The 15,904-nt window shown below is 38.7% G+C and overlaps 1 protein-coding gene across 6 annotated transcripts in view; it reads left to right on the plus strand.

Annotated features, from left to right (window-relative positions):
* The window catches only part of SLC13A1 (solute carrier family 13 member 1), a 76,007-nt gene that overhangs the window by 11,972 nt on the left and 48,131 nt on the right, over positions 1-15,904 (plus strand). For all 6 annotated transcript variants that reach the window (XM_015237602.3, XM_072965413.1, XM_072965414.1 and 3 more), the window contains exons 4-6: positions 97-154; positions 242-284; positions 15,580-15,731. In XM_015237602.3, coding sequence (XP_015093088.2) covers positions 97-154; positions 242-284; positions 15,580-15,731 — 253 coding nt within the window. The remainder of the gene's footprint in view (positions 1-96; positions 155-241; positions 285-15,579; positions 15,732-15,904) is intronic.

A 15,904-nucleotide genomic window follows, 5' to 3' on the forward strand; every position in this document is an offset into this window, starting at 1 on the left:
TCTAATAATGCTTTCATCTTCATACACCCCCCCACCCCTCAGACACATGCTGATAATCCTTCATTTAACTTTTTTTTTCTATTTACTATTTTGCAGAAAGTGTTGATGGAAATGAAACAAATGAGAAGAAAGAGAAAACAAAACCAGTTCCAGGGTAAAGAATATTGACATTTTGATTAGGATTTTCCAAATTACGTTTTAATAAAATTATAAACTGGGTCAATTTATTTTTCATATACAGGAATGATGCAGGGAAAACGTCAAGCAAGATGGAGCTGGAAAAGGTACATTAAATTTGATTCTTTCTAAATAATTATACATGAAATTATATTAGATCTGCAGTTAGATATTGTATGCATTTTCAGACCTGTAAAACCTATAAATTATTTGCTTTCCTAAGTCAAAGCCTGGTATAATGGTTTGATAAGCCTTCATGGGTAGACACATAATCAACATCCTGATAGGAAACATTTTAGGCTCTGAAAATTAGCATCATTTTCTCCTTTTACCAGGTTCATGGTGATGTCAGTGAGCACATGTGTTTTAAAGAAATGCAATGCTGGTCTCAGAATATTGTTTCACTTTCTTATTAAAATCTTGCTGCCTGTTTTATTAGGAGCATCCTGTCTTTCAGGTTATGAACTTAGAGCAGCTGCTATGTATGTAATTACAACCCAGTTATCTTTAGTGTCCTCACTGCCACTAGAAACTGCGATGCAGAATTCCCGAGTCGCTACTGCCCAATACAGATGGGGTTGGAGCTATCCTAGCTATTAAAGGAAGGAAGGAGACTTTTGTAAATTATCCCATAGAATTCATTTCCCCAAGATAAATCAATATAAAAATACTATACTAGGTTGTATTGGGAATAATATATCTCGAGACCACTGAAAAATAATCCTGCATAGAAATAGTCCTACGGTAACCATGGCATTAGAAATATGAGAGTGGAGCATATGTTCCTTCCTCAGGCTATGATGCATTAGCATGTAATTCAATAGGAAGAAGAAAACCCTTTTGTTATTTACAGAAATCTTCAAGGGAAGAACGATTTCTATATAAAGAGAAAACTGATACAAAGATTAATTTTAAGCCATTAGCTACCATATATATTAAGGGTTTTTAAGATGAGAATTGAATATGTATTTATGAAAACCTTATCATCTTTAGGGCTGGAAGTAATTGTTTTAAAACACAGAAAATCAATAGTATGCCAGGTGTATTACAGAAGAATACATTAGAAATAGTTTTTAAAAACTGTTGGATATACTTGCACTCAGTAACTTTCTTGTGGTCATCTTTAGAAACCCTGTTTTCTGGCATGATGCCTAAATTTTGGGTCAAAGCCTTTCCAATAGATTTGCCATCTAACGCTGCCCCAGGTGTTACAAGAAAGTCTATTGATGAAAAGACCTGCTCCTTAGTGTAAGCAGCTCAGAGTCTAGTGGGGAAGATGACTTTAGAAAAAAACAAGTGTGATATAAATACCACAGCACAGGCACATACAGAGGCCAAGTCTTCTAGAAGCTGGAGCAACCAGCTCACCTGGGCATATTGCCAGAAGGAAATATGAGGTAAAGGAATTTGAGAATGGAGGGAAGATGGCTCTTGCAGTCAGAGGAGTGCAGATTCCATGCCTGCAGGGACCAAGTCTGCTTGGTTCCCCATTCAATCCCCTAGCTCGTTCCATTGCCTGAAGCAGAGTAAGTATTCAATAGATACTTACCTTGACTAATGAAGGAGTGAAAAAGAAAGAGGTAATGTACTCAGAATACAATGTATTCAAAGACCCAATTATTTAGAGAGCCGGGCTTTTTCAGAAACATCTCCAGTGCAGGTGCCGGGTGATGAGTTGTAGGGAGTGAAACGTTCAGATAGGTTGGACCAGGATAAAAATAGCTGTTCATGCTATGCAGAGGAGTTTAGTTTCTCTTAAGGGGAATAGAGAGCCTTGAAACTAGGGGACGGCATGGTAGATTCTGCCCTTTGAAGAGCTTACTGTGGCAATAATGCGTAGGGCAGAAGGTATGGACCTAACTGGACTTCTTGATTAATCTGACTGGGTGGATGAGAGAGAGAAAAGCACTGGAGATGCCTCTGCTACAGGAAGCTGGGCAAAGGCGGGGTGTGAAGCCACTGACGAGGTGAGGAACACCAAGGGAGCAGTAAGTTTTGAACAGGGGAAAGTAAGATAATTTGGGTGTATCTTAGGCCGTAAAGATTGAGATCTGAGTTCAAACAAGGCCTTTGAACATAAAAATGTAGCTTTATGTCAAAGAAAAATTAAGGGATAACGTTGTAGTCTATAATAGTATTCTTTGTAAGAGATTGCATGAAAGTATTATTTTACATATTGTAGATTGGAGATGTGTTTTGATTTTTAACAATTATAAATCTTCGATATGCAGGTTTTGTATAGTTTGTGTTATAATTGTTATAAGTTGTACCTGTTCTTTGCCAGGTTTTAACTAGATAATTTAACATTAACTGATTATGTGGAAGAATCTGTATCTAGTTAAACTAGCTATGAAATGGAAGGAATATTCATAACATAATATTTTGGTCTTCTGCTTTCTTCATGATGTAGGTGAGGCATTTCATTTAATTAAAAGTAAATCCTGGGTGGTTTGACTTTGAATGTGAACTACAAGTCAAAAAGATCTAAATATCACTCCCTTTGAAGAGAAATGGTTTAAAATAAATTTCAAAGAAGAGGAAAAACAATGAAGGGCATAGACTTTTTGGTAATTTGCACTAAAAAATTGTTTGATTTCTATGAAAATTAATGAAATTTCACACATTGGAATCACCAATCTGTTGATTTGATATACCTATATATTGTAAATGATTACCACCAGTGTTATTTAACACCTCCATTGCGGTACATAATTACCATTTCTTTTTTTTTTTTTTTGAGGGGGGGAATTAGGTTTATTTATTCATTCATTCATTCGTTTGTTTGTTTGTTTGTTTGATAGAGGTACTGGGGGTTGAATCCAGGACCTCATGCATGTTAGGCGCGCACTCTACCACCGAGCTATGCTCTCCCCCTCCATAATTACCACTTCTTTACTTCAATGTGACCATTTAAGATCTACTGTCTTAGTCGCTTCCAGCTATGTATATAGTACTATTAATTATAATAGTCATGCTGTACATTAGATCCCAAGAACTTACTCATCTTATAACTGGGAGTTTGTACCCTTTGACCAATGTCTCCCCATTCCTGCTCCCGCCTCCCCTCCCCAGACCCTAGTCACCACCACTCTACTTCTGTTCTATGAGTTTGGCTTTCATCGATCCCACGTATAAATGATACCAGGCAGCATCTGTCTTTCTCTGTCTGACTTACTTCACTTAGCATAGTGCTATTATAATGACAGCCATTCTAACAGGGGTGAGATGATAACTCTTTGTGCTTTTGATTTGCATCTCCCTGATGATTAGTGATGTTGAGTACCTTCTCATGTACCTGTTGACCATTTTTATGTCTTCCGTGTAAAAAAGGTCTATTCAGTTCCTCTGCCTGTTTTTCAATTGGATATCCTGGGGTGGGTTGGTTGGTTTTTTACTGTTGAGTTGTATGGGTTCTTTATATACTTTCTCAGCCAAAAAATTCTTGTTAATAGCACTGCAAAGTTTTGATACAGATAATAATGGTGAATAATTTGAAGATAATTTTCCCATTGCTGCTGCTCCTGCAGATGATGGTGATGATTATATGTTGATTTTGAAGATGATGGATATTCAGTAGTCCCTTAGATTCCAGGAACTGATTACAGAGCACTCCTAAGAGTCGTATTCCTATGCTTCGTACATAAAAAAGAGATGTCTTCCATGACTCCCCAGGTGCCCTTTTCACTATAGGCCACGACCCAGACAATAGCAGCGTTCCCTCCTTGTGCCCCGAATAAAAGCAGTGGGTAGACACTTAGCCCATAAATTCTGTGTTACTTCAAATTAGCTGAAATATTTTAGAGAAGAAAAGGAACAAGAAGAAAGGAAGGCCCCAAAAGAACACTGACATACATGGGGGAATAGATTCGGCAGGTTCCAGTGGAGAAACTGGGAGACCAATCATTGCTTATAGTATTTCCATGAGAAATAAGTTCTGAGTATCCAAAAGTCAACTTCTACACACCGAAAGAAAAACCAAGTTACTGTATTTTTTTCCTTCATGACACTAGTGTTATTCAAAGAGATACCCCAGATTTTTTATACCAGCTCAATTTCTAAACCTCCAGGCATCTTTGAATGAAAACAATTGGAAAATCAGTATGCTTTTAATGAGAGGCCTAAGGTAATTGTTTTCCGTTCATCTTATATAATTTGAACTTCCCCAAAGGGAAAAGTTCAAAGGAAATTTTCCTTGAACAAATTGAATCTTGCTTTTAATTAGGTGATGTTTAGTTTGGGGGTGAAAATTCTTGTTATTCAAAATCAAATTCTGTAAGACAGAACTCTTTAATGTTCTCCAAGAACTCAAGGTACCATGCAACAGTAATAAGCACGGGTCATAATACTAGGGACTAGGGACATTCGTTCTGTCAGGTAAGAAGCTAGCAATTCTAGAATATCTGGCCCCTAGATCAAATATGGAAAATGTATTTTACTTTAGATCGGGTAGGTGCTACAAACCACAGTCCTTCTTGACGACTTTCCCCTTCTCCTAGACTGGGTGAAATTGGGCAGCAAAGCCAATTGTTAGTGCTGCCCAGTCCTGACCTGACACAACCCAGGCGTCTCCTTTACTCATCCAGCCAAACCCTGACGTTTACAGAGAGGTGAGCAGGGAGGGACAGAGACTATCACACACCCTTGAGGAATCACAGAAGCATCAAAAAGACAAGAGGTAACAAGTGTTAAACGTGGGGAGAATAGGAACCCCTTTTGCGTTGTTGGTGGGACTGTAAACTGGCGCAATCACTGTGGAAACCCAGGTCATTCATTCTCCCTTTGGCTATGTCTGTTTTGTTGCTTAACCCATTGACTGAATCTTTTAATTCAGTAACTTAAATTTCAATTTCTATAAATTCTATTTGTCTCTTTTTAAGATTTGCTTGGTAATTTGATAGTCTCTTTCTCCTTACTCATATTTCCCATCTTCTAACTTGTTAATCACAAATAAGTGTATTTATATTCTGTGTCTAATTGCTCTAGTGTCTGAAGCCCCGTGGATCTCATTCTTTGGCCTATTTTTGTTTTCTGCTGGTTCTCATTTTTGTTGTCTTATTTTCTTGCATGTTTTGTGCTTTCAAATATTGAAATGCCGATTTTCTTTGAAACTCTATGGGAATTCCTCAAGTCCTAAGCTGCAGTTGCCTGGAAGAGCTTTGAATTATATTGCTGTTTTTTGTCTAATGCACAGGTAGCATCAGTTTAGGCTAGAAATGCTCGTGGTTTAGGAGTTTTCAGGGAACATTGCATTTTTCCTTAAGTCAGCATGAGATTTCCTTGCCTTCTGCTTCTGCAAAGGATACCAGCTTTATGAGTGTTTTCCTATACTGTTCACCACACAGGGTGGGCCTTAGGCATTATCTGCCATCTTCAGCTCTCTCTGCAAAAGAATAAACTGAAATCCTCAGGTCAAAAACTGTTTAGACACTTCACTTAAGATTCCCACTTGCACATTATTTGGGGCCAAGGCAGATTCCTTACTTCTGTATCAGTTTAGTGATATATTTTTAAAGGGACTTTTTAATATTTTAAACAGCATTTCATTTAACAGAAAATCTGATTTGTCAATCAGCTGGATAGAGAAATATCTGTTATATTATTTACACATTATTTCAGTCATTTCTATCACTATGAAAAGAAAACAAGATTTTTTTTTTTCCAACAGCATGTATATTTTTATTTTTTGGTCTTCACTACGAAATCACAAAGGAGGCTTCTAAATAACATTCAAGATACAACATTTTGTAAAACGGATTTTGGGTTTAATTGATTTTCAACATTGCTGAAAAAATATAAATTTTATGAAGAATCCTCATGTCTTGAGTGCTAAATTTTAAATATCCTTCTGTGCCTCATACCATTACTGTATAAACTAATATCCCAATTCACAATATGTGACATAATTCTTTATTAACTACAGTAGATATAAATCATATTTCAAAGAGTCCTACTGATTACTTCAAACTTGTCACCAACTCTTCTGCGCTGTTCAGGTTATTGCTGATTAGGTCTTCACCAGATCCTCATGAGGAGGTCATATCAGGAGTAGGAGAAGGATGTCTCTTAAAATTTTCTTGCGTGTTTACTTATGCATTATCTTCATTCTACAGTTTCGTTACATAAGTCATTTCCTATAGAAATTATTTAAAGCCATATGTACATTATGGGAGGGCTGGCTTAATTAAAACTAGAAAGGTTATTCTGTTATCCACTTAACCAAGCACATGTAAACTCAGTGTGCCGAGTGAACAGAGGAGACAGGCCCCACTGTCAATCCCCTCTGTGCACCATGGACTCTCCCCTCCCTTTTGCCTAGGGCATCCACCATGTATGGCCTACAAGGGCACCAAGGTCAATGCAATGACTACTAGTTAAGAATCATTTAGTTCTTGGTTTGTTTTTTTTAATGTAAAAAGAGAAATATTGCATCTTCCAATAAGATGATAGATTGAATGGGCCCATTTACCTTCACTCTATCCCAAATCTCCGTTAAAACAGGAATAGACTTTCTAAGTCATAAGTCACAGTTATAAAAATGTCAAGAAAGGAGATGACAGCAAAATCACTTTGGAGGCCAGAAAGTTAAAGAGTGAGTGGGAAATGCCTCAGTTATCCCACGAAAGTGGAATCCCGTCAGCCGTGAGGAAGGACAATAAGCTACTGATCTAATTTACTCAGCCGCAGCCCTCAGAGTCTTAAAATGTTGAAAAGTGGGAGTAAGTAAAAAAAATTGCTTATGAAACAGTTAAATCCCCAAACTTCTTCCTCAACTCCACCTGAATGCAGCTGCTTCCCCTCCACCAGACAAGTGTCATCTTTAGACGTGGTAAAGCAGAGGGTAAGGAGGACCCGACACCGTTCAGGCTCAGGAAAGGGCTTCATAGTGAAAACTGAAGCACCGAGTGATCGTTTGTACGTTCAATGGTGAGAGCCTTGCCCCATCTCACCGGCCCCAATAGCCAGGCCTCTACCCTCCAGGTGTCAGCAGGCAAGAGGCCAGGTTTTTCTTCGGGGAATGTAATCAACACAAGATAAAAGATGAAAATATATTGCATTAAGTTTTCTCAAAAAAAAGATCCAGGCAGATGATAGCATCTATGAGCCCACAGTCAACAACAAGTTCCAAAGAGCAGGTACAGGGCTTCCAACCAGCTTTCCACTGCCTTAAATAGGAGCAAACCACCCGAGTTCTTGGGTACCTGAAGACAACCGCAGGCATGAAAGAGAGAGATCCAAACAAACCAAAAGGAAACAAACTGGCAGGAAACAAAACTGTGCAGAAAGATGAAAACACAAGAAAAAAAATTATCATTAATATATATTCAGAGAGGTGAACAAAGAAATTGCAGTCATGAAATATGAATGAAATTTTATAAAAAAGGAATAAGACAAAAATAAATATATATAATAGAAAATAAATATATAAAATACAAACTATAAATATAAAATATATAATATAAAGATAGAAATATAAAGCTATAAAATATAAATGAAAATTTTAGTATAAAAATAGGAAGAAACAAGATAAGATAGTAGGAGTTTCAGAAAAAGAATTGCGAAAACTAAGAAGGTTACCTCAAAATTCAAGAAAATTTTCATAGTGAAAGAATATAATTTTTATGACATACAGCCCCACTGGGTGCCAGCAAAACTGATGAAACAGACCCACATAGGAAAGGGCCTTGAAATTTCAGAACATGGTAAATGAAGAGAAAACCCTAAAAGTTTCCAGAAAGGGGGAAAAACAGATTCCTTAGGATAAAAACATGAATGACAGAAGACTTCTTTATAGCAACACTGAAAACTCAGAGACAATAGGGGAAAATGCTTTCAAAATTCTGGGTAACATTGTTTCCAATCTAGAAATCAATACCCAAACTATCAATGAAGTGAGAGGGTAGACCTGAGTCTAGATAGCTCTTTGCAGGTCTAGAAGAAGAAGATGGGGATTTAGGACAGGCAGGAAAGCCCTGGAAGAGATGTGTCTAAGGCATGGAATTGGTAGAATATTTGATGTAGATTCATTATCCTATCATTTGATCATGTGGAGAGAAGATTTAAACAACCACAGAATATTTGGGGCTAATTTGGTGGTATCCACTTAGAAAACTAAGCAAGTAATGGGGGGATACAAAACACGAAAAGTAATATATATCCTATTGTTCAGCTGTTAATAGATCTCTAGACAACATTCTGAACGTTGAGCTCTGCTCTACGCAAAATTTCAATGCAGCCACTGATGGGAGGATGATGGTGACATAAAAAGTATGAGTGTGTATGAGTATTGAATATGGGAGGAGGCTGTGAAAGAAAGCTAAAGTCTCATCTAACATAGTGGAATTTTAATTGTAATGCCTACAACTGAGAAATCAGGAGATTTTATCATATGAATATAGTTAAAATAAGTGCAAATAAATATCCAAAAATAGCTGGAAGGTTTTAAACTGGCTGTATTTGAAAAGCAGAAAATTGTTAATGAGAACTAACATTTTGTGCAATTAGCCTTGAATAATTACTTGAATATAAATAGAACCCCTAATGTTTTTATATCACACTCACCCAAATGAATTATTTTGTACTCGCAGTGGCGACCACTGGTTTAGTCCATGGTGATTCGTGTGTGCATTACTAGCACCCGAGATCCGTGTATAACATGCCCCTGGAATCTGCAACCACTGCCACCAGGTGGCAATAGTGAGTTATATCTGGACTTGCAGGATTTTTGTTCTGAAATGTCCCGGGAGCACCACTCGTTCTGTGATGTCTTAGGATTCTGAATTTGGTCATATCCTGTATAAAATGCTTTCAGCCACTTGGAAGAAGTTGTGGAAGACATACTGACAAGGTCTTAGATGTCACATATTTGTGGGAAATACGAATGTATGACAGAGAATTGGGATTGAATAAAATCCCAATAGGTTACAATTGGTTTGGATACAAGCGTGATGAAATAAAATTGACCGTAAAGTCTTATATCCATTAAAGAGCTCACATAAGTAAAAATTGTTCTGGAAGGCAAGGTGACACAAGGGAGATCACTGAGAGGGAACGCATATGCCATGGATTCTGCATCAGTTCTGCTGTGACCAGTTACGTATGTCACAGTGAGACTCATTTTACTCCTCTAAAAAGTTAGGTCTTTGTACAGATTATCTCTAAATATGTATCTTCTCTAGTAGTCTATGATTTTTTTAAAATACACTTAAAAACTTTTTTTTATGATTGTGGAAGATACAATAAGTATAAGGAAGGTAGTGGCTACTCCCCCCGCCCCATAATCCTATTGTTAATATTTTGACATATTTCATTTCAGCCTTATTTCTAGGCACATATATGTGTGTGGATATATTTTTTATTTTAAAAATTGTATTCTGTGTATTTGGTTTCAGATAAGTCTCCCAAAATGAAACATAAAGCAAGCGCTTTCCTAGTCTATCCATGGCAGTCTCCTTTGATCACCAGCACAAGAGGTTTTCTCTGGCCTCTTCATCCCTGACCGTCTCCAGCCTCACCTCATTAGATGCTTTGCGTCTCATCCCTTCTTTGTTTGTTTGTTTGTTTGTTTGTTTGTTTGTTTGTTTTCTCTCCCAAACCCCTAGGAGAAAATACACCATACGTGTAACACACACACGCATGCGCGCCGACGAACACCGATCTCCTCTTTCACTTACGGAAAAATGTGATGAGTTCTATCTGCAAACATGTGCTGTCAGGCTCTGGGTCTGATTCTCTACCCCAAATAACTTATTTTAACTCCCTTTTAGATCAGGGTCAAACCCTTGGTCTCAGGTTGAAACTACTGTCTCGAGCGGAAGACTGGCCTGCTGAGGACCCTCCCCCACCCCTTTCCGTACCAGTCGCTGGCTTAATTAGTGGCTCCTCTTAGACTTTCTTAAGAGCACTATTTTCTTGCCCATTGTCCTCTACTACTGTCCCTCTGGTCCGTAATCTTTACTTCTTACTACACAGCGTGGTCTCTTCAGCCAGTTCAGCCCAGCAGTCACATGCCCTAAGCAAAAAACGGAATAGAGCTGACTACCCCGGGCTCTTGTTTACTGTCTAGATAACACAAGTGGTGCACCCCATCCCGCCCCCCAGACACCTGCACTTAACCCTGAACATGTTTTGTGATGTATTAGGACTACCATTTACTGCAGAATTTCAATCTATCTTGAATTCATAATGCCTTTCTAAATTGTCCGGGATATTTACATAATCGTGTATGTAGCATTCATGTATATTTTAAAAGTCTTTATGTAGGGAAAAAGAGAGATGTCCATAAATTATGCCAATATATTAATATTTTTCTATTTTGATATTTTAACTTTGTATTTGCCAATGCAGTTTCATCATTGCTTCATATATAGGAATATATGTGCATTTATTGCAGTTAAGCTTTAATATGGAATCTAATTTTTTTCTTTATATTTTGGAAGTTTTAATGTAACAGTGAGAAGTTATATACACATTACATCTCTATGTTTGTCCTTATTATCAACTTAATAGTATCCAAATTATATATCACTTTCTGATTTGCGTTTGAGGTCTTTCCTTAGTAAAATAGTTAAAAGTTAAGCCCTAAATTTCATTTGTCATTTTTGCATCACTCGTAAGAATTTTTAAACTTATTTTGCTGTCTTATTTACGTATCATTTGTTATTCAAATTTCCAATGGAAAGTTTTATTATGGGGAAAATGCAGATCTTTTCCATGTAGAAAATATAAGGCAAAAGGAGACATTTGTAAATTAGTTTATTAGGGGTGAAGAGTGGGTACCTTTGGGGGCTAACCTTTAAGTTAATTAGAAAGTTAAAGGCAAATTACAGTGCACCTGACCCTGCCATGCTAAATGCTATGCCCACACCCATGATGGCTTTTAGAGAGTAGAAATTTTCTCCTGTCATTCATATAATTTCTCAAGAAGATCTTTCAGTGCCAGTGTCGCACACAGCATGCTTATTTGTGTGAGATAAGGCAATTCTTCTGTTTGCATATTTCTTATTTCTTAAATACATCTAGCTTTTTAAAAGGCTCAGTGTTGAAGACAGTTCTGAAATAGGCAAGAATTGAAGCACCAAAGGCTGGAAGGAGCTATTGCAATAACCCAAGTCAGGGACAATGACAACTTAGACTCACGTGGTAGCAGAGATGGAAAAAACCCAACAGAGTCCAGACGTATTTAAGTAGATAAAATTGACAGGATTTCATGGGATGAGGAAGACAATGATTTCAAGGAGGACAAGCAATATAGTGTAGTGGCTGACGGTGTGAGGGTATAAGCCCTACATGGTCTCAAACTTCAAGTCTGCCATTTCCAGGCTCTGTAACCTTGGGCAACACACTTAACCTCTCTGTGTTTCACATCTTCATGTGTAAAGTGAGATAAAAGCAGCTCTACCTTCATTGTGTTGTAAGAAAAAGGTGAATTAAACCATTTATTTGATTGTAACTTAAAGCAATGCCTTTACATACGAAGCCCACTCTAAGTGTTTGTAATTATGGTGCTGGTAATGCTATTATCTTATATAGATGATCCTGAAGAAAAACAGCGTTTGAGAAAGGAAATAATGAATTCGGTTTTGAACATTTTGGGGTTGGAGTTTTATTTTAAAACATTCAAATTATGTTGAATGGACAGTTGGATATATAGGTCTAAAAGGAGTCTGGCTAAAGACAGAAGTTCAGTGGTCTCGTATGTCTTTCATTATATCAATGAAAACATATGAAATTTCCTAAGGAGAAATATTACTGTGAGAAGAGACAAGTACCTTTGATAAAGTTTCAAGCAATTTGTTTTAAGAAAGGATCAAGGGAAATAAACTGGTGAGGAAGACAGAGGAACAGGGAGAGATGTAGAAGAAAAACTGGAAGACTGAGTTATCACAGAGCCCAAGCAAGAGTTTTCCGGCAGAAAGGAGTGATCAGCTCTTTTATGTGCTGCTAAGAGGTCTACCAAACTGACACTGAGAAGTATCCATTGGGTTTAGGAATGTGGAGGTTATTGATAATCACAGCAAGTGCGTGTTGGGTGGATTGAAGAGACAGAAGCCAGATTTGATTGGGTAAAGCAATGGAGTCAGTGAATGCTGAGAACTCTTTTGAGTAGTTTGGTTGTGAAAATGGAGGTGATGTGGGTCATTGAGAGGGGGCTTAAGAAGGCCTTCTCTGTTTTCTTTTGAAAAGATGACTTGAAAATGATTAAACATTGATGGGAAGATTCCAGTAAAGTCTACTGTATAAGGTTTCTGAGAATGTCTGAGAGACAGGAGTCCAGAAACAAGTTGAAGGTGAGACATTTATTCTTTTGTATGTTGAGAGGAGGAGAAGGAGGGGCAGGTGCAAGTAGGTTTCTAGTTTGTCTGCTGGCTTCCATTTTCCCTGGGGAGTGGGAGGCAAAGCTACGTGTGAAGAGTGAAAGGAGGGAAGTGGGAAGGTTCCCAGGTTTCTCGGGGAGACAGCTAGAATCATTTGGTCAGAGAAACACAGCAGGGTAGAGGTGCGGCAGGAACGAAGCAATTGAAGGCGGTGATCCTGAATGTAGGGAACCCATTCTCTACCGTGTTTAATTCTCACCACCTGTACTGGGCTGCTCAGGGGCAGACATGACATGGAGAAAGTAAACGGTTGGGTTCATCCAAAGTGAACATTTTGCTGAATAACTACCACTCAGAGAGAGACAAGAGAGTTTAGGGTTTTGTTGAGAAAGTTATTGATGGTGGTGATGGCTTCCTAGGTATGTACTTATCCCCAAACTCATCAACTTGTATGCATTAAGTATGCACAGCATTTTACATGGCAATCATACCTCAGTGAATTGGCTTTAAAACTACACGCCTAAAAAAAGAGAAAGTTACTGAGTTGGTTTACCAAGGAATCCAAACTGGATAAGACAGGAAGCGAAGAGAGGAGAATAGTAACTAGGTACTTCGGTGACCTAGACTTGTCAGTAGAGCTGAAGGAAAGCAGAGATAAAAGTAAGTCACCAGCAGTTGGAAAAGACGCTGTGGTTAAACAGGAGAACTCTTGGTTAATAGGGTGGTAAAATGAGACTCTTTCTATCCCTGAAGAACAAGCACATACCATAAGTATTCCCATGCTTTTTTTGCATGGGATTTGCAAAGGGAGCAGCCAAAAAACCCTTTTAGACTCTTAAATTTAGTTTTGAAGATGAGAGGGCTGAAAGATAGTCTACCTTTGAAGGAAGTTAGAATATTTTCCCAAACCCGGTCTGACCTGTATGGTCAAGGTCGGGGCGGGGGGAGTCGTCCACTTACCTCAAGACAGTGTGATAGATGTTGAGAAATCACCGCTTGGAGAACTTGAGAGTCTGTTTCCTAGACTTAGAGGCAATCAATAGGCCAGTATTTGAGGTACTCCTGAAATATTTAGAAGTGAAAGTCATGGCTGAATCTCCTTACTAACGGAGTTCCAGCTGCACTCTCACTGAACAGGTAGAGGAGCCTGTTTCCCGTGGACCAGATATAGGGAATATATAAAAGGAGTGGCACTTGGGGTCATTTCAAAAGCAACTTTCCCCAAAACAGCTTCTTGACAGGCATGTTGACCTCCACATAAAGAGACTGGGTGGACGACCATCACACTCAGAAACCACGAGTGTGTCGTAAGAGGAAGAGATGGATTACTACACAGGAGGGGCAGCAACCTGATGTCCCTACCTGGGTGATAGGAATCCATAATCCATAAAAATCCATGGCAGGCCCACTGGATAGAGCCATTTTGAACACCCATCAAACCCACAGAGTACTGATGTCACATCTAATTTAAACCAGTCAAATAAGACCTCTTCTAAGCTGAACCACTCCTCTCCTGAACCTGTTCGTTCCCTGCCACTCCGAATATGGAGGATTTAGAAACTTGAACTAGCAGGTGGTGGGAGCAGTTGGAGCTAGAAGAGGGAGACAAAGCCTAACCCACAAGCCCACTTCTGACTGCGGGCTGTTCAGCGGGCCTGACCTAGGGGGCGAGTGCAAGTAACCTTAGTAGAGGTGGGACTTTTGTTATTAAATAGCACACGATTCATTTTAGCCCTGAAATTAGATTTTTTTTCTAAACATGACTAAAAGATCATTTATTAAATGAAGTGATCAAAAAATGTAGATTTTGCCCCAGATACCACCCCAACGATAGCACGAATCAGACCCACAGAGTGTGTTAAATGGGCCGTGCATGAGAGAAGGAATGAAGTTCCTGTTATCTTATCCCTTAGGAAGTTCCGTTCTTAAGCAAAAATATTAAAATAGTGATTTTTCAGATGGAGCCATTTGAGGATGTGCTGTTGTCCAGGAGCTGTAGGAGGGGGTGACTGAGGGAGAGCAGGCTTGAAGGTCTCTAAAAAATGTGTAAGGCCAGGATGTTTGAAGGGCTATAATGAACACGGTATAGTTACCCAGATGCTGATGGATTTGGAGGATAGAGGAATGCTGTGTCATCTTAAGTGGAGGAATGCAAATGTCACCTTAAATGATAGCCGTGGGTGACCAGGAGATTAGGACATCATATTCAAAACAGAGCAGAGAGAGAGAGATACCCAAGTTACATGAGCCTTAAAGAAAAATAGGTTTATTTCCATGTGAGTAGAGGATTAATGTTCTGGAAGAGAGTAGGGAACAGGAGAACACTAACTCCATCTCTCAATGCCGAAGTATACGGGGTTGAAAGCATTCAATTTAGACATAGTTGTATCCTCTGGGGGGCCATCAAAAGCACCAAAGCACAAAAATAGAGAAATGCTCTAAAAAGAGGTTTAGGAACTCATTGACCGTGTACCACCAGTGCAGAGGGAAAACTGGGAAGATTTGGGGTGGTGGTGAGAAGGGAAAAAAGGAGGTAAGAGTTAGCTCAGGAATAAGAAAGAAGAATGACTGAATGAATGAAATTATGTTCATAAAATATATCAGTGTTTAAATATTTTTATTGTTAACATTTCTATTGATGGAAAGACAAATGCTGCATTATTGGGCTACCATAACAGAATACCATAGACTTAACAGGAATTTATTTCTCCCCATTCTGGAGCCTGAAAATCCAAGATCAAAGTGCCAGCAGGATTAGTGTCTGATGAGAGCTCTCTCCTTAGGTTGCAGATGGCTGCCTTCTCTCTGTGTTCTCATGTGGCAGAGAGAGAGATCAAGCTCTCTGGTGTCTCCTTTTATAAGAGCACTCATCCCGTCATGCCAGGGTCCCACCGGCATGATCTCATCTACCCCTCATTACCTCCCAAAGTCCCCATCTCCAAATACCATCATACTGGGGGCTATGGCTTCAGCATATGAATTTGGGGGATGGGGTAGACACAAACATTCAGCCCATGACAGATGCCATTACTGCTTGTTACGACCACAAACAGAGCTACTTCTCATAGTACATTTTATTGTTGAACAGAATTCAGGCACAGGAAACAGATATCGAACGAAGAAGGACCACATGATGTGTAAACTTATGTGCTTGTGCATTGCCTACTCTTCTACCATTGGTGGACTGACAACGATCACTGGTACCTCCACCAACTTGATCTTCGCTGAGCATTTCAATACGTAAGTAAAATTATTGGGTTGGTGATTTGCTAAATGGGCAGCACACAAATTATAAGAATTATTCTTAACTTGTTTCAGAGAATCCAAAGACAGAGATGCCATATTGAATCCCGCCAGGACTTCTATAGGTCTAGAAATGTTCTCTTCTACTGAGAGTTAAATATGTAGTGAAT

This window comes from Vicugna pacos, chromosome 7 (genome assembly GCF_048564905.1).
Source record: "Vicugna pacos chromosome 7, VicPac4, whole genome shotgun sequence".
Taxonomy (NCBI): Eukaryota; Metazoa; Chordata; class Mammalia; order Artiodactyla; family Camelidae; genus Vicugna; species Vicugna pacos.